Raw genomic sequence first — 22,176 nt, 5'->3', positions numbered from 1 at the left:
TTCAAATCTTAAATTTTTCTTGAAATTTTTGTTCCAAAAAGTTTTCCAGAAAATCCTTTCCTAAAATTTTTGTTCTTTAAGATTTTCCAGGAAATGTTTTCAAAAAATTTTCCGGGGAATGTTGCCAAAAAGTTAAGTAGTCAGTAGGCAATTTTTTCCAGGGAGCTTTTCCAGAGAAAAGATTTGAAAGAAAAATAAATTTCGAGTTTCAAAAATTCAAAGACCAAATTATTTGCACACAAATACGTTTAATGTTTAATAAAGTTTGTGACTCCACAATGCAATCCACAAAATGTGTAACCGTACATCCTGTGCCCAAGTTCAGGAGTTGCCATAAGGCCATTATGGTAATAACCGGGAGGGCACATTGCTATACATTGTTTAATAAAATGTTCTTTAAATGTAAAGTTCCAACAAGTTCTTCAAGAGAAATTTAAACTGTTGAGTAAGCTTGGGCAATAAAATGAATCCATGAATATGACAAGGAAACTTTTTTCTAAGGAAATAACACCAAAGGTTTTGGGTTAAGATGAAAATTCAAAACAAAAATATTTTCGTCGAATCGATTCACAAAATTTGCTCAAGTAAAAAAAAGTCGGGAGATTTCGTGATGGAAGAAGAAAAGGAATAACATTTTTTTCGATGGGAAAGCAGGAGTGCCAGTCGTTACACCACAATATGTTTTCTTTCATTATATCGGACGATAAACATCGAAAATTATTAAGCTAGTCAAAATTAGTAATATATCTAGTTTACAAATTCGATACTGCTAGCGAAATGTAGGCTATAATAATAGCTTGACGAATAATTTTTAATATGGTACTCATTTCAACCACCTTTGACCCAAAACTGAATATTCGCCCAAAACCAGCACCATTCTAATTCCCCAAATTATATGATGTCGGTATCTATCTCATTCAAACTTTTAACGGATTGGGAAAATGGCTAGATAGTACCTCAGTGAAAGTTTAGCGTTAGAAAAATGTTAGCTAGTGTTTTCATTTGTACTTGACTGAGATATCAAAATTTGGCATCGATTCATAACCCTTTTCAATCATATAAAATTCATCTATCATACATTGTTGCGAAGGAGATTTTCATATACTTCAAGCGGAAAGATTTACAACTATTTTTTTAGAGAGGTCTCCCGAAGAGAAGAAGACATTCAAAATATATTTTTTTCGAATATTGATCTGCAAAACACCCCCTCTTTGTCCTAAGCTTAAGGCAAGTTTTTGCCAGAATATTGAAAGTTTACGACAAATAAAGTACAAAATCTTAAGAAAATTCATTCAAAATAATTCAATTAGCTCCATCTTCTCCGTCAGATTGATGTCTTTTCTTACGTTTCTTTTTCCTCTCTTCTCCTCCGTCATTTTCATGACTCACCTCTTCGCTTTCTTCGTGCCTTCGCTTCTTCTTTTTCGATTTTTTACTCGATGAAGACGATGACGTCATCGTTTCGTCATCAACAATGTTCTTACTTTCATTTTCGACTTCTTCAACATTTCTACTGTTTTTCTTTTTCTTCGATTTTTTCGACTTTGACGGTTGAGGCGATTCAGAATTTGAACTCGATTGTTCATCGCTATTCTGATTTGTTGTGCTCTCCTCCACGCGGTCTTTACTTTTCTCCTTTTTCTCGCGACAGACGACGTACTGTTGTTCGTCAGTACCCTCCTCCAGACGTGCTTTTTTCTTTTTCTTTTTCTTTTTAACGTCGACATTCTCCTCCTGAGAGGTTTCTTCTTCGACTATATCCGACGATTTCTGTGATTTTTTATGCTTTTTCTTTTTGGATTTTTTCGTTTCGGTACACTCCTCCTCTTCTTCTTGTTTAATTTGTTCGCTCTCATCCGTAGAGCTGATCTCGGTAATATCGAAAGTGACGTTCTTGTGCTTTTTCTTCTTTTTCGGCACGCTTTCTGTCTCTTCGGTGTCCTGCAAAATAGAAGAGAGTTAGAAAAAAAAGTCTGCAAATGTTTAGCGGCTTAAGGTTAAGTTCGATGTTTCTTTCTAGGAAACGCAAAACATACCGGGTGACCCACGAAAAGTTAGAGCATTCTTCGATGTCTTGAGGCCCAACAAATGTTTCAAAGTGATTGGAGTTTTGATATTTTGAAAGTAGATACCCAAACCTAAATTTTGAGCCATTAAATTTTGAATTAAGACTCACTAGTTCCAAACTTATGAGCTTTTAAAGCCATAATTCACTTTTCCATTTTTAGACGTTTTCGATATGAAGTTTTTTGAGAAAAAATTAAGAAATTGGGGATTTTTATAAAAGTTACTTATGTTTTAAATGAAAATGACTTTCAAAGGTATTTTTTATAATTATTAATGTCATAAAACTCGTTAATTAAGTCAATTTGTAAGTCATTTTCTCATTACTCTCGGGTACCTAATAGCCGGGGGGGCCCGCTAATTAATTTTTCGAAAATTTTCCACCCAGGACATTCTTATTCCAACCCCCCCGCTTATTGATTTTTGGGAAATTTTTTTTTGAAAGTTCCCTCTTTTGCCCTAATTCTGCTGTATCAGCCTCCTTTTTGAACATTTTCCACCCAGGACATTTTTATTCCAACCCCCCCGCTTATTAAATTTTGAGATTTTTTTCCAACCCCCCTGCTTATTCCAAACCCCCCGGCTATTAGGTACCCGAGAGTAATTGCATAAATTCAATACCATTTTTACGTGTATATGACACTTTCCGAAAAGTGAACTGTCACTTTTAAAAACTCATACTTTTGGAACTAGTATGTCAAATTTATAGTAAAAGCTCGAATTTTAAGCTAGGTTACTAGGCTACTTTTAAAAATCAAAACTCCAAGCACTTTAGGACATTTATTCGGCCTCAAGACGTCGAGAAATGTCTGAACTTTTCGTGGGGTCACCCGATAGGTCAACTGAAAGTTTGACATGGTTTAAACACCCTCACTTCTGCTTTCCCACTGTTACCCGGAATGACAGATATCATTCTTTCTTAGAACAGGGGTTAAACTTTTTCATAAATTACGTCACGAGCAACGTTTACCTCGCGTTTAAACTATTGCTATGGTAATTGGTTTACTCTATTTATAAAAGTAACAGTTGAAGACTGAATGGATTCAATCACCATGGTAATGGATTTAAAACGAGGCAGTCTCTACACTCGAAATAATTAATCAAAAGACCTATTAGAATATAGCCCGGGCCACTTATAGCTGTTTGAAAGACTTGGTGACGCTGATAAGTGGCTCGGTGTAATTTGGCTGAACCGATTTTTTTGTCTTTGCTTGAGATGGTAGCAAATCCAGACCACTAGATCCAGTCCCTTTTTGAGAAAAAAAACAACCAGAAAACTATGACAAAGGAATCGATCGTTTTCAAAGTTTGGGTATTTTCGCGTCTTTATTATCGTTTTTTTTTAAGTTTGATGGGATTTTAGAACACATTTTATTGTTTTGTTGTTTTCATATAAATTTTGAAAACGAAAGTGAAAAAAATTCAAGATGGCGAAATCCTCTAGTCTACTACACTGGACTCAGCGCCATCAAAATCATCAGAAAGCAAAGTTAAGTCAGAAGTAGAAACTAGTCGAATTTAGAATATTAGTGAGGTAAAGTAGATCGCTAAAATAACGACGAGGAACGAAAATTTAACAGGCTAGTGAGTTTCAACCAATCAAATTTCGTATTTTCGCTAGCCTATTACATTTTTCGTCCGTCGTCGTGATTATCCTGGTATGCTTAATCTCAGTATTATGTTTGAGCGGGCGTTTATTGTTTTTTTTTTTGGCTTTTAGGAAGGTCGTTTATTTAATAATTTATAACCAAGGTCACTTTAATAAAGTCAATGGCAATATGATTTTGCCTTTCCAATATTATTTGTGTATAAATGTGTCAAATAATGGATGTAGAAACGAGTCAAAATACAATCATTATATTAAGTTTTCTTTCTCATTATACCTCCTTATAGCTACTTGTTTATCCATAAACGCCCGTCCTAGAGGGGAGGCGTTTATTCGAAGTAATACGGTATTCTACCACATCATTAAACACAAACGAAATAATAAGTGGCGGAAAGGTACTTTATTATGAAAAAAGGAAGAAATTCGTATCTCAACAAAAACTCATTTGAAAAAGAAAATTTACCTTGGAATCAGTGTTCTCTTGGTCTGGTACCCTATCTGTAGTCGAGGCTAGCGACGTTTTGGAGCCTTGTTTGAGGGCGGCCATTTTGGAAGCAAAATAGTCAGCCACACTGACGCCACTACTAATGGTGGTGAAGCCGTGTTCGGTGGTTGATTTGCCTGCCTTCGCATCTTTGGCTCGCTTTTGCGTTGGGCAGGATGCGGTGCTGCCGTCTGAGAGACTTCCATCTTCATCCTAAGGTTGTGATAAACAAATCATCATTATCGGTTGAAAACTTCTTCCCCGTGTATCCCAGGCTTTATTTACGTTACTGACGGATGCCACAGAATATTATGTGGCGCCATCACTAAGCATAAAAAAGCCGTAGATACTGGGTATTTGTACAGACAAGACTTATTGCTATTTCAAGCTTTTTTCAAATAATCTTTAATTGGGCAAAAAGTATCAACTTTTGAGTTAGAGGATTCTTACCCGGCGATTCTTGATATTATTGCTTCTGAATAGAACATAATGGGAGGGGACAAGCTGGAGTTTTTACAAGCTCTTATTTGATTTGGTTGGTCGTTAAGATGTAATAAAAGAATCTTATTACTTTTTCTAAAGAACGCGTCATCTATATCACTTCAAATGACCAATTAGTGAAGTATCTTGTAAAAACTCCAGCTCATCCCAATGGGAGGGAGAAAGAACGAGTTTCATTTGCTGTGGGGCAATTAAAAAACAATTGTAGATAGCTAAATTTTCGCCTGCGGCGCTATGTTAAACTCTTTTTTCTTATAATTTTTAATACAAATTTCAATGTTTTGGGTTTTGAGTGACTGGTTAACTACTGCTGAAAATAGCGCGGATTCGAAATAGGGGGGCATACACATATATGGGAATGGAATTAAAATGGGGGGGGGGGGGGGGTTCAGACCCCTCTGCACACTATGTCTGAGAACTGACAAAGCAGAGTTATAATGGATGCTACACATGTTTATATAGGAAGTGTTTTATGAATGGTAAAATCCTCAATCGTTGAATAAACTTATCCCTTTCCTCTCCTTAAATTACAAGCCGTTACTAGCACACATTAGCATATTATGCAATTAACTTCACAAAAGAGTTCTAGGAATTTAATTAATAGCAATACGGAAGAAAGGTACGTTGTTGTATTGTACGCGTTATCATGACATTAAATACATTTGCTGTAAACAAGGTTATTTATTACTATAAATAACCTTGTTTACAGCAAATGTATTTAATGTCATGACTGACTGACTAATCCACCTCATAACTTTAAACTATAATTGGAGATATGTAATGCATAGCTTTGAGCTAAACAGCAATCGATTGAAATCAAAAAAATCTGATAAGCTGTTAGACTCTTTCCATTTCCAACCTTGGCACTTTTAAAAAATATGACAGGATCAAACGTGTTAGCATTTTTAAATAACCAGTCTTTTTTTCTCTCATGTTTCTTGGAGCAGAACACATGAAAAGTTATGTCACACAATATATTGACAATATATATTTGTTGTTGGAATATTGCAAATCGAGCTGACAATATATTGCGGATACCTTATCAATATATTGATGGCACTCAGCAATATATCGTCAATATATTGAGGCAATATATTGTGCAGTATATGTAGCCCTTTATAATCCTTTAAAAACTACAAAATATTTAGTTTAAAAAAGAAAAAAACATGTTTGAAAAATAAGCATATTCCATTTCACTCTTCCAGAAAAAGAATATCGAAAATGGATCCCCCTCCAGTTTGTGGGTTTAAAGAAGAATGAATCGCCAAAAGTATCAGTTAAAATTCCCCGCCCCTGATAATGCTATTTTCCTTAATAAAGACTGCTTTTACTTATCGCTGATGGGAATGCTCTCTGTGGGATTGAAGTGAATGAGGGGGCCTTTCTCCCTCTTAGTAACACCGAAGTCAAAGCACGATCCCTTTCCCATTCAATTACTAGTAGAACCATGAAAATAGATATAAGCTTTTCGAGTTCCATTGAGATGTTAAAAATCTTAATTGATAATACGGTCAATTAATAAGATTTTAATTAACAAATGGATTAAGTACACCTTAAATAAATACCGATAGTATTATTCAAAAAAAGAAGTGGTTGCTTTAAAGCTTAGCGAAAAAACATGAACGAAAAAACATGAACGACTTAACCCTCGCCCTCGGGGGGGGGGGGTCACTTAGGCAAAAGGAGGGTACGGATATGTGCCCTTAAGGGTGCCTTTTTTCGATCTTCAAAATCCCACTAAGTGTCGTAAAAATCAGAAAATATAAATCCAGTCCCCTAAAGGGCTGTTAAATCAGCTAAAATCCCATTTCTTGACCCTCAAAAGACCCATTCCTCGCCTCTAAAAAATCTCAAAATTCCATCTTTTTTGAAACAACCACATGGGGTTGCCTCCCACAAAAGATGCTACAGATCCTGTGTTGGCCCCTACCTTAAATCAAAATCTGCTATTCATATTTAGGACCTAAAAATATTGTAAACTTTCTACATTCCCCTATCAATTTCACAAATAATTAAAATATTGAAAACTTAGCACATAAAATTTTCTGACGAGTCATCATAGTTTCGTTCGAGGAATTTTAAAGTGAAATAAGATTCAGTTGTACCATTTTCAAAAGTTGTAACCTAGGTTTTAATAGTTAAAAAAAAAAAATAAGGAATTCCTTATTATAGTGACCTCGAAACAGTATTTCACAGAAATGTTTAATAAAAAAACAGAATATTCACGTATGAATGATATACATGATACCATCCTAAAAAAAGGGCGTGGTCTAAACCTCGGGGGATTCGGACGAGAGGAGTAGACCTACTGTCAGTTTTTTATTCATCACTTGTAGTTCTATTTTATAAATGAAAGACAAGCACTACCAGCACTACCAGCAAACGTGGTAGCAGCAAAGCTTCTTCGAAGTTCATTGTTTATTAAAGGATGCTCGTATAGTATTCCTATTGTAAATGTGATAATGGCAACGTTAACGGGCTTAATATTTTGAGCGCTTATAAAGCTATTGTTTGACGTCATAATTAGCTATTATATGGTCAACATAGGTTATTGATTCACTTCCTAGTAAAACTCTTCAACGGGGACGTTTTCGATTTGCTGAGTTTGCTAAATTTTCTACATATCTTAAATACTGCAACCTGAAATTTGTTGCCGGGGTTTAAGATTTTAATAGATGAGCAAAAAGATTTTTTGAAAAGAGGAATACCCAAACCCCCTAAATTAGTTAGAAATATATCGATCGTTCGATAAGGTGAAGGAAATACAAATTAAGTGAAGTGTCATCAAAAAAATCATCAGAATCGTCGTCACTACATTATCTCTGTTATTGAAGAAGCAAGGAGTTTAAATTTTCGCTGAATGGATGAGTGTGAATGATGAAAGCTTTTTGTCAGTTAACAAAAGAATTCGCTGAAAATGATGAATGGTGTGTGGTTGGTCGGTGTGAGAATGAACGAAAGAGAGTACAAAAGAAAATAATTGGATACGCCTACAGGAGAGGCATAGAAAATGAAAAAAAGACTGACTGACGGACAGACTGAACTGGGAAACAAAGGAATCGAGAAGGACATTGAAAAGAGAGAAAAAAAAATTTTTCCTATACTTATTGCTGATAGTGCTGACAGTGAGAGCTTTGATATACCGCCTGAAATACACGTGACGTCACAAGCCACCCTTGGACTTGAGAATGTATATAAAGAGGGCTCACACGAGCTTGAAAAGCATCGATCAACTTCAAGACAGACGATAACACTGATCTCAACTTCAACACAGAGAAGAAGGTTGTTGATTGAATTCAAAAAGAAAAAGAAAAAGAAGAAAAACTCTGACTAAATCGCTCATCAAACACAAAATGTACATTAAAATGGTCAAATTCTTGAAAGGTAAAATAGTGAAAACATTCCTTGGATTTTGAGAATCATTTAAACTGATCCAGTCTACTTAGGTGACACGAGTGAGCTATTTTTGGTTGACATCTGAGGATCGTCTGTAAGGCGTGAGACAGTCTGTAATAGTTTTGGTTTTTTAAAGAAAATTAATTTTAAATTGATGACTCTACGTTAACAGTCACCACAATTCATCGACATTGAGGTTCATAAAAGTTGAAACTTTTATCTTATTTCTTTTAAGGGATAATCGTTCTCCTTGCGTTGGCTAACTCCTGCGAGACGAAATGTATCGCATTTTGCACATCACTAGATGGAAATTTAACGATACAGCAAGTAACCGAAATACATGACATCAACAAGCAGATCCTACCCATCCTTACAAACCTGGTGCCGAAAGTAAGTGTTTAAAAGTCTCAGCTTTTTTGTGAAGCTTTACAACAAATCTTTTCAAATAATCGTAGAAATTGGGTTAAACTGTCATTTTGGTTTTTCGTTTGCGCATTCTTTGGCTTATTTTTATACTAAGTCCTTATTTTCATTCCTTTAAATTGCCAATTCAAGCTTTTATTCAAAAATTTCTTTCCAGAACGCAGACAAGTCGACTAAATCAAAATGCCCATTTAAACAAATCCCAGCCAACATCTTCACTACTAAAACAACATCAGGAATGAGCAAAGAAAATAGCGTAAGTTAAAGTTATCTAAATCAAAAAGAGATTTTCTCGTGTTTCATGTACGCATTTTTTTTAAATAATGTTGAAGATGTGGAAATTTTCTCCAAGCTTACAGTGGACTCACTCCAATTCGAATTTCTTTAACTCAAATTGCTCTGTAATTCGAACTAAAAAATTGCCCCCCTTAGCCACAAAATAGTGTAAAATGCTCTCTATAATTCGAATCTTTCTTTAATTCAAAGAAAAGTCTTGCTTCCTTGAAGATCGAATTAGAGAGAGGCAACTGTAATTCATTGATGATGGGACTTAAGAATTCCTTACTTTTTTTAAGCTTCTGTCATGTTCTTTTTCTATTTACTTACAGGACTACCAAATGTTACTGAAATTCAAGAAGTTCTACAGACTCATTATCTCTGTAGTGCAAATTGTTATTGAGAAAGATTATCAAACCACTAAATTTAAACCCTTGTCAGAACTACTATGCAAAATGTTCATGACGTTGGACAAACACATTGAGGTAACTAATCATTAGACTCTTTGATCACCATTACTGACCTTTATATATCCCTGGACCAAGCTATATCCGCCATCTTTGATCGAAGTTTTTTTGAATTGGTACCCGTAAAGAAGCCATTGCAGTGTTAAAAATTAACGTCTAACGGTGCTACATCAAAAGTTTTCCAGGGAACGTAGATCTAGCGCTCTCGATGCATTTACACTGCTATTGAGTTGTGCCGCCATTAGGGTACCACTTTTCAAAAAACTTCGATCAAAGATCTTGCTTGGCCGGGATTGAGAAACTTGGTCCAGGGATATATAAAGGTACTAGTGATCATCATCTATTTACAGTTTTGAAAAGGGGAAAACCGCAGAGTGATATATAAGAGATGTATGTGACGCAATCTTGAAAATGAATTTAACTTAAAGTTAAGTACATCGCATAATACAACAAAACATCACTTTCTTGATTCATGTAATTTTCGAGCTACGGAAACTGGTTTATAAGGCATTGTTTATTGAAGGGACAAGAAAACACCAGCTCGAATTAAGAAGACATTTGAGTAATAGAGGTTCGAGTAATAGAGGTTCGAGTTCTGGTGACTCGAGTGTAGTTTATCATCATACACGAGCAATGGGTCATTTCAAGAGAACAACGAGCTATTTTTTGTTCTTTCTTCAGGCTTACGAGGACACCTGTGGATCCAGACAACAACGACCACAAATCGACATGACAAAATATTTCTACAAGTTCGAAGGAGTGCCACGCCCTTTTTGCCTATTACCAAAAGAAGACACATTAGAAAACAATGTGATTATATTTTTAATACAGGCAGAAAATTTTTCGATAGCAGCCAATACCGTTTTGAGCAATAAAAAGGGGAGAAGCCCCTTGACGAAGAAGAAAATTGTTCAAGGGTAGAAAAAAAAATTTTAAAATTAGTTTTTATTAAGACGCAATCAAGCTTACTATTTGAAATTTATTTTTTATTTATTTATTGATAGTTTAAGCCGTCTCCCGCGATTTAAGATTAGGAGCCATCTTTAAAATCTTCAAATTCTTCAAGGTGTGATTTATTGATATCTCAGATTTTGCTGAAATTTTGCTCAAATGATCCCTTTAATGAGAAGAGAAGATCCTGAAAATTTCAGCTTCATATCTCAAACGGTTCTCAAGATATGGGGTTTTGAAAATTTTGATTTGAGCAATTTCCGCCCCCCCCGCCCCCAAGCTACTTTGACAGATATTTTGATATAGAATAAACCGTTGAATGGAAATAACGTTTTCAACTTTATATATTTTTTAAATTTTAAACTTAATAAGATACAGCCAAGTTTATTATATGATAAATAGGGAACTTTATTTTTTATTTATTAATTGATATTTGTCTTGTAATGTCAGGCTGGTACCAAAGATTTTTCAACGCTATTTTATTTATTTACTATCGACAGTAATCAAATATATTATTTAGTTTCCAATTTTAAATTGTTCAGAATTTGATAAAATTTTAAGACATTTTCTATTACATTTTTCTACTAATTTATACTGAATTATTATTTCTATGAATAAAATAAAAGATTTGAATTTAATTTAAAATGACACTAACATACTTCTTTAAGAATTCACGTCCTTAAAAAGCTTTACCCCCTACTTTCGTTTTTTACTACCTATCTTATTGCTGAAATGTCATTATTGTTATGCTTTTAACAAGAATATGCCTACAAAAATTGTTACAGGTTAAGGATAATTCTGAAACTTTAAAAATACAGATACTAAAAATTAGTAGGTATCAATGACAAATTTGAGTAATAGAGTAATGTTGGGTTATACTAAGCAGCATGCTGAATGGACCTATCTGAGATAGATAGTCGGAGATATGCTGAATAAAGATGAAAATGTTCGAACGAAAAAGAAAATATAACAGCATACCATAGAGATAACATAGAGATACGCTGAGATACGTAAGCTTGAGAAACATGATGTTTCACATTGGCTTTCCGATTTTTCAGAGGTAGGGAGCCATGCTAAGTTTTGGGGACAAACAAAAACAACCCTTTCTTTTATGTAAAGATAACTCTTGACACTTTAAAGATAAAATCTAATGAAGCAACTTCCACAAATCCAAACTTTGGCACTCAAACTTTGGCACTCAAACTTTGGCCCAAATTTGCTAATTTTTTTTTCGAAAATTGGGCTGCAGCACTTTTTGGGTACTGTCATTTTGCATCAATGTGCAAAAAATCAGAAACAAATAATGGACAAATCCCGAGAAAAGCTGGTACCAGACGAACGGACGGACGAATGAACAAAGGCTAAATTAAAGGACCTCCGAGGTCCAACAAGGACTTGGACAACCTCAACAATATTGGTCAAAATCAATATTTGTTAATTTTCCAGGAGGGGACATCTGGCGGCAATTTTCCTGGGAAGAAGTTTCCCTGGAGTAAAATTCCTAGAATTGGAGGTTTCAAAAGGAGAAAACCATTACCTCGCTTCTTTGTGGCGTTGATGGGGCGGATTTACTTCGCTGTCCAAAAATACACGCCAAATCGTTGTTTGACGCCCTTGACAAGTCTTTACTTTTGACGAATCTTGAATACCTTGAGAGTGTTAAATAGAATTATGAAGTTTTAAATCATTGTTAGTACGAAGTCACATCTACCTTACGAGCAAATTAAGAGATCACGATTTTTACAGGTAGTTTTAAAAATTTTACAAATCCTTCAAATGGTACTATATAAAATAGGAATTTAGAAACATTATCTTGTGGGAACAATAATTCAGTCACATACTACTACTACTATTATTTGAGAGTTTAAAAATGGAAAAAAAATCTATAAAAAAAGGAAAGCTCGTGATTCCTTACATGATTTTAGTTCTGGTTACACGAACTCTATCTTCAAGACTTTGGATTTTTTTATCACTTGGAGCATCACCTGTGAGAATTAGAAAGAAAAAAATCTAAGAAATCCATTCGAGCTCGTACAAAAACATTAATTTGTTCAAATTACAAAAAGATTCAAGCTACACAAATATACTTTATCAAGTTTTCACATCACCTTGATGGGGGACAAGGGGAATAAGAGAGGATTCAAATTGAAAAAATCCAAGGTACGTGCAGTTAAAATAACTTTTAAAAGACAATTCCTCATTTGATTTGGTAGACTAAGAGGAATTATGGCCAAGAAAAAAAAACTCTAAAAGAGATTTTTGTTTAGAAACACGAAAATGATGAATGGATGAGATACCAGTATTGAGAGAGGAGAGGAGTGCATTGAATGAATCTTGATGTGCAATCCAATCATCGTCATGTGAAGTCTTCATTCCGATCCCTGAAATCATTGAAATTTTGAAAAACTTATTAACTGATATAAACGAAAAAGGTAAGAAATATTTATGTTAATAATAAATATTGAAATATTGAGCTTTCTTCGTTTTGTTCACTAAATTAAAAGGTATAGGTAATTACTATCAAACTTATGCAACAATAATGTGAGGTTGTTGTTACTGGTTGTATTTGCCTGGTAAGTATACTTTAATTACATTACATGAAAAAGAAATCTGGCATTCCACTAAACATTGCTGGAGGCATCAATCAATTTAATTAATATTACAAAAGAAAGTCACATAATCATTCTAAGAAGTTAGTGTATAGTGACAGATTCTCAGAAAAGATCAGAGACAAGATTATAAAGGTTAATAAGAAAAGTACAAGATACCATGGCCATTTTTCTTCTTTTTGATCTTGACATGCGACGTGTGTCCTTGGAGGGTGCTTCCCAGTCCCAAACCTTCTGACCAGCCCATCTTGGTTAACATTTGATATCCAAATTTTGATTTATCTAAAAAATAGAAATAGCATGCTAAAATACCTTTAATTACATTAATTTTTGTGCATCTTTTATTTTCGCGGATACCTTTACCAGACGGATGAATTGCAAGATGCGCAAAAATTGAAGGGTGCTCCAATGTCAAATTTTACGATGAGCGGGAAAATTCCTTTTTTCAATCTCATTTTAATCATGTATACCGTTTTGATGGAAGCTTAGCAAAGGTTGCAAGTTTATATCTATTTCTATAAAATCCAGCACGATCGATTATTAATCCCTCTCCTTTCTTTTTTAATTAGAGGTAGCAGTGTTGCAACTAGCATACATAGTTTCATCCTCCCTACATTTAGAGGGGTCTTCTAATTCTCAGACAACCCTGTAAGGGTTCGAAAAAGTCTCAATTATTAGGGGGGTTTTGCCTTTTGTTTGGTTATATAGGAAGGGGGTTTCAAACTTTTCAGTTTAAATAGCATGCTCTATTTTGAAGCCATTCCTGACATAAATTTGGGTGTAAAAAGGTGACCCTCATGGCTTGCACATACCTGACACCCATTTGGCCTAAGGGCAGGGCAGGTACATTATCCAATATAATATATTCTTCTCCCAAGCATTTCCATCAAAAAAAAGTTTCTGAGGTCATGAATGTGGACAAGCAAATAAAATCCTCTTTTTAACGATTTTTCATCAATGGATGTGATTCCTCAAATGACCTAATTCAGCAATATTTCCTACTGCCCTCATGATAACACCCGCTATTCCCATCCTGCCCTGACTATTTAGGGCTTACTATATGCAAAACCACATGTTTACCTTGCAAAGAAAGAAGAACTTCAATTTTATTAAACCAAATAAAACATAAGATTTTGAATAATCTGGAGATCCATGCCATGATTTCTTATATACTATGGCAATAGCATGTTCAGGGTTGAAATTTCAAATTTCCCACCAAACTATGACTATTCAAAGGCTTTTGGTTTTCTGGTTTACAGATACACCTATGTTCTTTTGCCCTTTCACAAAAATTTTGATTATTTCTGTTCTTCCAAATCGATCTCAACTGCCATAAAAAAGAAACTTTATTAGACAGTGATCAAAGCAGTTCTTTATCTGTGAGACCAAAAATTTCTTGATTGAGATATTTTGGTATATAGTGACACCCGCAAACGCCGACAAACCCTTGTAAATGGGAAAGCACCCCATTGCACCTCACTGATAGCGCTCCCTTTTTAACTTCTTTTTTTTAATTCAAAATGACCGGACGCCGATTGGAGAATTAGAGAACAAGCCCGTCGCCTAACAGCCTACCATGAAGTCGGCTAGTTTGCATCATTTTTGTTTTGATTTAATGTATTTTAATGACCAGACAGGTCATTCATTTCTATCTATCTATCTATTCTATTATGGTTGAGGTACAGGAGGCTCTGGGAGCCCATTCTCGCAACTATAGATGTTTTGAGTAAGGCGGCAATCACAAATATCTTCATTTCGCGTCCTTGTTGGATCTAAAAAGTGAGTTGGTCGGTCGGTAGTAAAAATTTTCGGGTTTTCTTAAAATTGGTCTGTGAGGCGGTAAAAAGTAAAAGGGCGTTAACTGAGGCGGCAGGAGGCCCAATCGAGTGTATGTTTTGCGTGGTTTCAGATTATGAAGTTTAAACACTGTGACCTTTGACACATAATGGCACGTGTAATGATAAACAAAGTTAAAATGCTGCGAATGCGCTAGAAATCGCTCACAAAAATCTGCAATAATAAAATTTTTGAGCAAAGGAAACGTCATCAAAACAAAAAGTCCAAAGAATTTACCGACTCTATTTTACTCAATTTTCAGGAGTTGGTCGGGCGACGCGAAACAAAGATATTTGTGATTGCCGCCTAAGCATCCCGTCAGCACCTTGAACTGACTACCCAATTCCCCTTACATGGCATGGGTTGACCCGGGCAAAGGTTTGTTCACTTGCCAAGTGAACCGTTGTGGGTGGGAATCGAACCTTGGTTGCCTGTACATGAATCAAGGTTGATCAGTCAGGACCTCTTTGGTATTTTTTAACATTAGTTCGTATAGAATAAAAACATACCTGACAGTATAGACTTAAACTCCAGTGGTTTTTCCAAGCACTCAAATGCCTCCGTTAGACGGAGGCATTAAACTCAATTCAAATTCAGTTTCAGAAACTCAATTTGAAAGAAAATTTTCAGAAAAGAAGTAAAAGATCAAATTTCACCATAATAAAATACTTTCTCACACTTTCTTCCCCTTATTTAAGCCCATTAAAAGGAATAAAATGAATAAAACTTGTAGTAAAAGTTATTCAGTTATCACAGCTGCAGTTGATTCTTTTAATTGAGCTTTATATACTACCCTCCATCTATATCTACAATAAAGAAGAATATTTTTAATTGAGTTATTATATACTACCCTCCATCTTTATCTACAATAAAGGAGAAGATTTTTAATTGAGTTATTATATTATTAGAGACATGTTATAATTGGTTTTTTCTTTCCACTTTTTTTTCAATTTTTATGAAGATTGAGTTTTTTCACTAAAATTGACACCATAAGATCTTAATCTATAGTGAGATAAACACGAGAAGAAGCATTGAAGTAAAAAGGTTAAGAGGGTAAAATTTTATCATTTTGTTCACTTTTATCATTAGAATAACAATAATACTAATTGCTAGATATTAAATACTAATATGGGTAAAACTGGTAAACACAGTTATCCTTCCAAAAGGAAACCATACAGTCAATCACATGTTGGAGTTGGTGGAAGAAAAAGAAAGGCACCTCCAGATACTGGAAATTCAAGCAAACCAACTTTTTTTGATAAGCTTCTTGCCAAGAAAAAAGTAGAGTAGTAGAGTTTTTTTATCATTTGGGCAGTTCTGTACCATTTGTTACACCATTTTATACAGTTTTATTAAATTTGTTAAAAGAGTTGAGAGGACTTTTCAGTAATTTATTCATTTTGTTCATCGCTAAACTCTAGAAATTTATTCACTTTTAACCGTTTTAAAGTGCCAGTTAAGGCCAAATTATGCTCAGCTTTCGGGGGCTTCGCCCCCTGAACCCCCACCAGGGCTAGCCCTGGCCCCACTGGGGGGCTCAAGGCGCCCCCCTCAGACCCCCAGCCTCTATTATCCAGCCTTTGGCTGGATATCACGGCTTACGCCTTTGATGAAAACTCAATTTGCAAGTACAAACGGAGGCATTGCTTAGTGCTTGGAAAAACCCCTGAACTCGTATATCAAGATTACGGGATTTCGAGTATGGGCCAATTTTACTTTCGTTTTGAGTGGTTTCATTTTCGATTTCAAGCCAACATCTTAGCAGGGGGTGCTTGCCCATAGTTACAGGGGTTTGTGCAAAAAAATAAACATAGAAAATTTTCCAAATCCCCAATTTTGATTAAAGCAATGAAAAATGAAACTTTTCTATGTTTCACTTTTTTGCACCTATTCTTCAAAATTAAAATATTAAAGATTTTAAGTTTTTCTTTTATTCAATGATTTTTTACGGCACTTTGTTGACAATCTAACTCTCACATCAAATTCCCGCTTTCTTCAGTAAATTGAAGATGAGAAAAACCTAAGCCACGGATCACGGATTGAAACAAATATATGAAGGGTGTGATTTTACAGCCGCCCGTCGTGCAAGGCGCTGAAAGGCTTGAAATGCGGCAACCTCATTGGTGGAAATTTGATAAACAGCTGCAAAGGAGCACTGGGAAGCAATCAGTAGAAGAGACCACTTTCGTTTTTGTTGCAGATTTCTATAAAAACTTCTCTCAGGGATTACTTGTCAATGTACATGTACACATGTGTTGTGTCAACTTGTCAGCATTGTATTGTCGTAAAGGAAAAGATAAAAGAGGTAAGACTAGCCTAGTTTCTAATCCTGATATAGGAGTTTAAGTAAAGACTGCCTGATCAACAGAACCAAACCTTCTGTCTTGCGTTTACTCTTTCCTTCCCAACAACTTTCGTTTTTGCTTATATGTAGGTTTTAAAATCCACAAGTAATGAACCTCTTATAGCTTTATCTGAATAAATCTGGTTGAAAACCTTCTGTCAGGTTTGATTCCGTACGTTTTTTATCCACGTGGTGAACTGGTTTCCCCAATTTCCCAATAATTAAAATTTGGAACTTTCCCGTGGGCGCGATTGGGCGTACCGCCATCGTGAAATATTTTTCGTGAAAATTTACAGTATTCTATATATTCGTATATATATACGCTAATATAATCTAGATAGAAAACAAATATTAAATTTGATTCTTTTTTTGTTCGTATTTCTAAATTTCAAGATAAAAAGAACTATCTACGAATTATTTTCTTTTTATTATTTTTGACATTGACATATTTATTGATGTCATAATCAATGCCGTGCATATTTTGTCAGCGCCGTGCATATTTTGTCAACATCCTTTTCATTGGATAAATACCACTAAAATATACAAGATAAGTAAACATAAATTTATCGCCCGTGAGCACGGCTTAGCTAAGCGCACCTCTCTTATTCATTATGTAAGAATTGAAGCGGGCAAAGATTACCGCGCAGGCTGATAGCGGACGAAGGTTTATTGAAGATATTTTCAGTTATAATCCAAGGTAGAACAAACTAAACATAGAAAGGGGGTATTTTTTAGTGCTCTATACCAGGCGTAGTTAATCGATATAATCGATAATCTTGAGTAATCGATAAATAATCGATAAGTAATCGATGGATTAGATATCGATTAACCGATAGAATCGATAGGTAATCGATACTCAAGATTTTTTCAAAGCTCGATTATTTATCGATCAATTTTCTCATCGATTGTTTATCGATTATAGATCGATTATACTTCGATTAAATTAAGTATCGATTAAAAATCGATCGGCTATCGATCACAGCTTTTGATCGATTACATATCGATCAAAAATTGATTAATCATCGATCAAATAATCGATCAACTATCAATTCGTGATCAATTATTTATCAGATTTTAGGGAGTGGTACTTTAATTGGATTAACTTTCGCCTTCGCGAGATCAAATTTCTCGATTTCTCGAATTTTCGCCATTTTCGGGAAATTAAAAGCAACATTTTTCGCTGATCTCGATTGGGATGTACTTTTGAATTGAATCCAATCCCCTGGTAGCATAGGGCCTAGAAAAGCTACTACACTCATTTTTTTATAAGCATACGGTAAATTTCGGCTGAAGCATTCTCAAACCCTCTGAAAGGCTGGACAAAAAAAAGTTTAAAAACAAACAAAGTTACCGTTTTATTTAGAGAAGGGGCGTTATTGAATGGTTTGCCTTTTTGGAGGAGCATTACCAGACGAATGAAATTACTTTCGATTTCCCGTAGAAATTATGCGATGAACAATCCGGGGGTCAATGAATCGACGATCGAACGCAATCGAACGCAATCGAACATCAATCGAACGCAATCGAATATCAATCGAATCTGAAAATTGGTAATATTCGATTGAGATTCGATTGCGTTCGACAATCGAATTTCAATCGGTCGATTGCGTTCGACTGGTTCGATCGTCGATTCCGTTCGATTGAGATCGTCTGGGCATTATTAATTTGAAAGCGGGCGTTTATTCGAAGTAATACGATCAGTATGAGATTTGGCGAATTCCAGAAATTTTCTTTCCTTCATTAAACACCTTATCTTGGCCCTTTTTACGCCCGACCTTATTAGCGTTATTTTTGGGCTCGTTGGTGGAATAAGGGTCAGCGTAATAAGGGCCGGTAATGTAGTCAATAGTCGGCCACGATCGATATATAATCGATAACGATACGTGATCGAAGATAAGTAAATAATTGATAAGTAATCAATGCATGAACGATAAGTAATCGATGATTGTTAAAAATGGATACATGATTGATAAGTACCGTAACTTGGTCTAATGTCGACATCCCTCTTCTAATCCCGACACCCTTCTTTAGAGATAGGAATAGTAGAAAGGTCAGAATTGCTTATGGAAACTATATTTCTTTGCTTAGCAAACAGAGAGGAAAAAATCTTTTGTCTATCAGTGATTCTGACCTTACTATTATTCCTATCTCTAAAACAGGGTGTCGAAGTTAGAAGCTAGGGATGTCGACATTAGACCAACCTACGGTAATCGATAGGTTGTATGTAGTCGATATGTGATCGATAAGTAATCGATAGCTTGGAAATAATCGATTGCTGATCGATACTCAAGATTTTTTGAAGGTCTGATTACCTATCGATTCTATCCGTTAATCGATATCTAATCCATCGATTACTTATCGATTACTCAAGATTATCGATTCTATCGATTAACTACGCCTGGTCTATACGATGATCGGTATTTTTTTTGAATTCTATGTTTAGATTTTTCTACCCAGCCCCGTAGCTATGTCCGCGCGCCCTGTTGCTAAGACCTTTGCTTGAAATCGAAAGCGAAACCAAGATTATTTAGCGCACTGCAGTTTGCGACCAAAGTCAAGTTAGCGACAGATTCAGCGACAGATTCAGCGACACTTTCGCTTTCAGCGACACTTTCAGCAACACATTCGAATTCTTTTGTATTTTTCATGCTGAAGGAGAGGATTCCTATTCTGGAAATTGGTATTCCTATCAAGCCTCATCTGTTAGCTACAAATTACACCAAAAATAAAATCCAAAAAGCGTTCCCTTTTTTCAGGATGAGTTCGAATAGATGCCTCATTGGAAATCTCGGAATACTCATTTTGGGCATTATGGCCTGATTTCGCACCAAAACAATGGATTCCTATCCTGGAAACTTCTATTCCTCTCAAGCCCCATCTATTAGCTACAAATTACACCAAAAATAAAATCCCAAAAGCGTTCCCCCTTTTCAGGACACGTTCGAATAGATGCCTCATTGGAAATCTCGGAATACTCATTTTGGGCATTATGGCCTGATTTCGCACCAAAACAATAGATTCCTATCCTGGAAACTTCTATTCCTATCAAGCCCCATCTATTAGCTACAAATTACACCAAAAATAAAATCCCAAAAGCGTTCCCCCTTTTCAGGACACGTTCGAATAGATGCCTCATTGGAAATCTCGGAATACTCATTTTGGGCATTATGGCCTGGTTTCGCACCAAAACAATGGATTCCTATCTTGGAAACTTCTATTCCTATCAAGCCCAATCTATTAGCTACAAATTACACCAAAAATAAAATCCCAAAAACGTTCCCTCTTTTCAGGACACGTTCGAATAGATGCCTCATTGGAAATCTCGGAATACTCATTTTGGGCATTATGGCCTGATTTCGCACCAAACAATGGATTCCTATCCTGGAAACTTCTATTCCTATCAAGCCCCATCTATTAGCTACAAATTACACGTTCTGTATTGTAGTCAACAAAAGATTCTCCTAACTACATTTTTATTAAGGAAGGTCTGTAGTGTGAACACGACCATTGTGTTGAACTCATGCGGGTCAAATAATTTCAAATTCAAATTTTCTCAAATTTTGCTCAATTTTCCACTTATTTAGGTCATAAAAAGGGGGTATTTTAAACATTTTCACATTAATTTTTCCCACCATCCACAAAATTAAATTAATTAAAAAATTAATTTAAAATTAATTTTCTGGCGATCCGCCAAATTAAATTCCCGCAAAAATTTTTTGGCCTAAAGTGTTTCGTTTTTTTCAACGCGACATCTATCCAAACGTGTTCTGAAAAGAGGCAACGCTTTTAGAACTTCATTTTTGGTGTAATTTGTAGCTAATAAATAAGACTTGATAAGAATACAAGTTTCCAGGATAGGAATCCATTGTTTTGGTGCGAAATCAGGCCATAATGCCCAAAATGAGTATTCCGAGATTTCCAATGAGGCACCTATTCGAACGTGTCCTGAAAAGAGGGAACACTTTTGGGATTTTATTTTTGGTGTAATTTGTAGCTAATAGATGGGGCTTGATAGATAGGAATAGAAGTTTCCAGGATAGGAATCCATTGTTTTGGTGCGAAATCAGGCCATAATGCCCAAAATGAGTATTCCGAGATTTCCAATGAGGCATCTATTCGAACGTGTCCTGAAAAGGGGGAACGCTTTTGGGATTTTATTTTTGGTGTAATTTGTAGCTAACAGATAAGGCTTGATAGGAATACCAATTTCCAGAATAGGAATCTCTCCTTCAGCATGAAAAATACAAAGGAATTCGAATGTGTCGCTGAAAGTGTCGCTGAAAGCGAAAGTGTCGCTGAATCTGTCGCTAACTTGACTTTGGTTGGTTTGCGTAATATCGATCGATAAATTGAAATGAGGTCCTGACTGAGGAGGACCCTGCCGACGCACCGGACTTAACAAACACCGGACACGCGAAAGTTCGGTGTGAAATGAGAATTTTTTTTCCCACCGGACAATCAAAACACCAGACATGACCAGTAGTCCGGTGCGGCCGGTGTTTCTAAATTTTTTGTTTCATAAATGTCCGGCGTCCAGAATTCCCTGTATGCAACACCGGACTGACACCAGGCTTATTGCGTCCGGTGTAGCGAAAGGATACTTTTTGCCACCAGACAAATACACCGGACAGTCCGGTGCGTCGGCAGGGTCCTGACTGAGGTTGATGTCCACTATACCACAACGCCCCCTTTTTGTGATATTTGAGGGCTATGCATGTTAGCCTCCACTGATGCAAGTTACCCGACTTAACGGTAGTTAGCCAAGACGGAATGAATTAAAACATAAAGATGGATTTTACAAATTTTATGGTGGAAAAAATAATAAAATAGAGCCTGCTCTATCTGCTTCTTACCGCTGGACCATCTTGTATTCCTGGGATCTTCGCTCCATTTTTGACGTGATCTTGGCTCTGCAAGCATACTCATATTTATCTTTGAATTAAAAAGAGGAGAAGAAATAATGTAGCTTTAGAATGGATGTGAAGGCTTGGACAAGGACTTTCCCAGTTTGCCGTTTCGAATTTTTATTTCGACCTTTTTCTCGCGTGGAGGTTTGTTTTTAAAGTTGTGGTGTAATTTACAGACTTGAAGTCATTGAATTTTCCCGATATACATCACAGGATATGCCCTAAAATTTTGGTTGCTTTTTGAGAAGTTTTCAGGTCTGTATTTTATCAAAAGTCGTGCGGCAATGTTCTTTAAAATGGTAGCCGTTTACT

General features: G+C 35.6%; 1 protein-coding gene and 1 long non-coding RNA gene across 2 annotated transcripts; one reads left to right on the top strand and one right to left on the bottom strand.

Annotated features, from left to right (window-relative positions):
• Positions 1–666: 666 nt before the first annotated feature.
• Positions 667–22,112, bottom strand: LOC136812687 (PIN2/TERF1-interacting telomerase inhibitor 1-like). Its single transcript, XM_067069214.1, has 7 exons — positions 21,811–22,112; positions 12,937–13,059; positions 12,466–12,549; positions 12,084–12,153; positions 11,706–11,817; positions 4,134–4,367; positions 667–1,941 (listed from the first exon to the last, which is right to left on the bottom strand). Exons 1-7 carry the CDS (start codon positions 21,881–21,883, stop codon positions 1,303–1,305), a joined length of 1,335 nt encoding a protein of 444 aa, XP_066925315.1. The 5' UTR covers positions 21,884–22,112; the 3' UTR covers positions 667–1,302.
• On the top strand, positions 8,373–8,789 carry LOC136812690 (uncharacterized). The gene is made up of 2 exons (XR_010847384.1): positions 8,373–8,441; positions 8,632–8,789. It is a non-coding gene; the product is annotated as an uncharacterized lncRNA (long non-coding RNA).
• Positions 22,113–22,176: the final 64 nt, after the last annotated feature.

The sequence above is a fragment of the Clytia hemisphaerica genome, unplaced genomic scaffold (genome assembly GCF_902728285.1).
Source record: "Clytia hemisphaerica strain Z4C2 unplaced genomic scaffold, Clytia hemisphaerica genome assembly, whole genome shotgun sequence".
Lineage (NCBI taxonomy): Eukaryota > Metazoa > Cnidaria > Hydrozoa > Leptothecata > Clytiidae > Clytia > Clytia hemisphaerica.
This window is presented reverse-complemented; position numbering and strand designations above follow the sequence as displayed.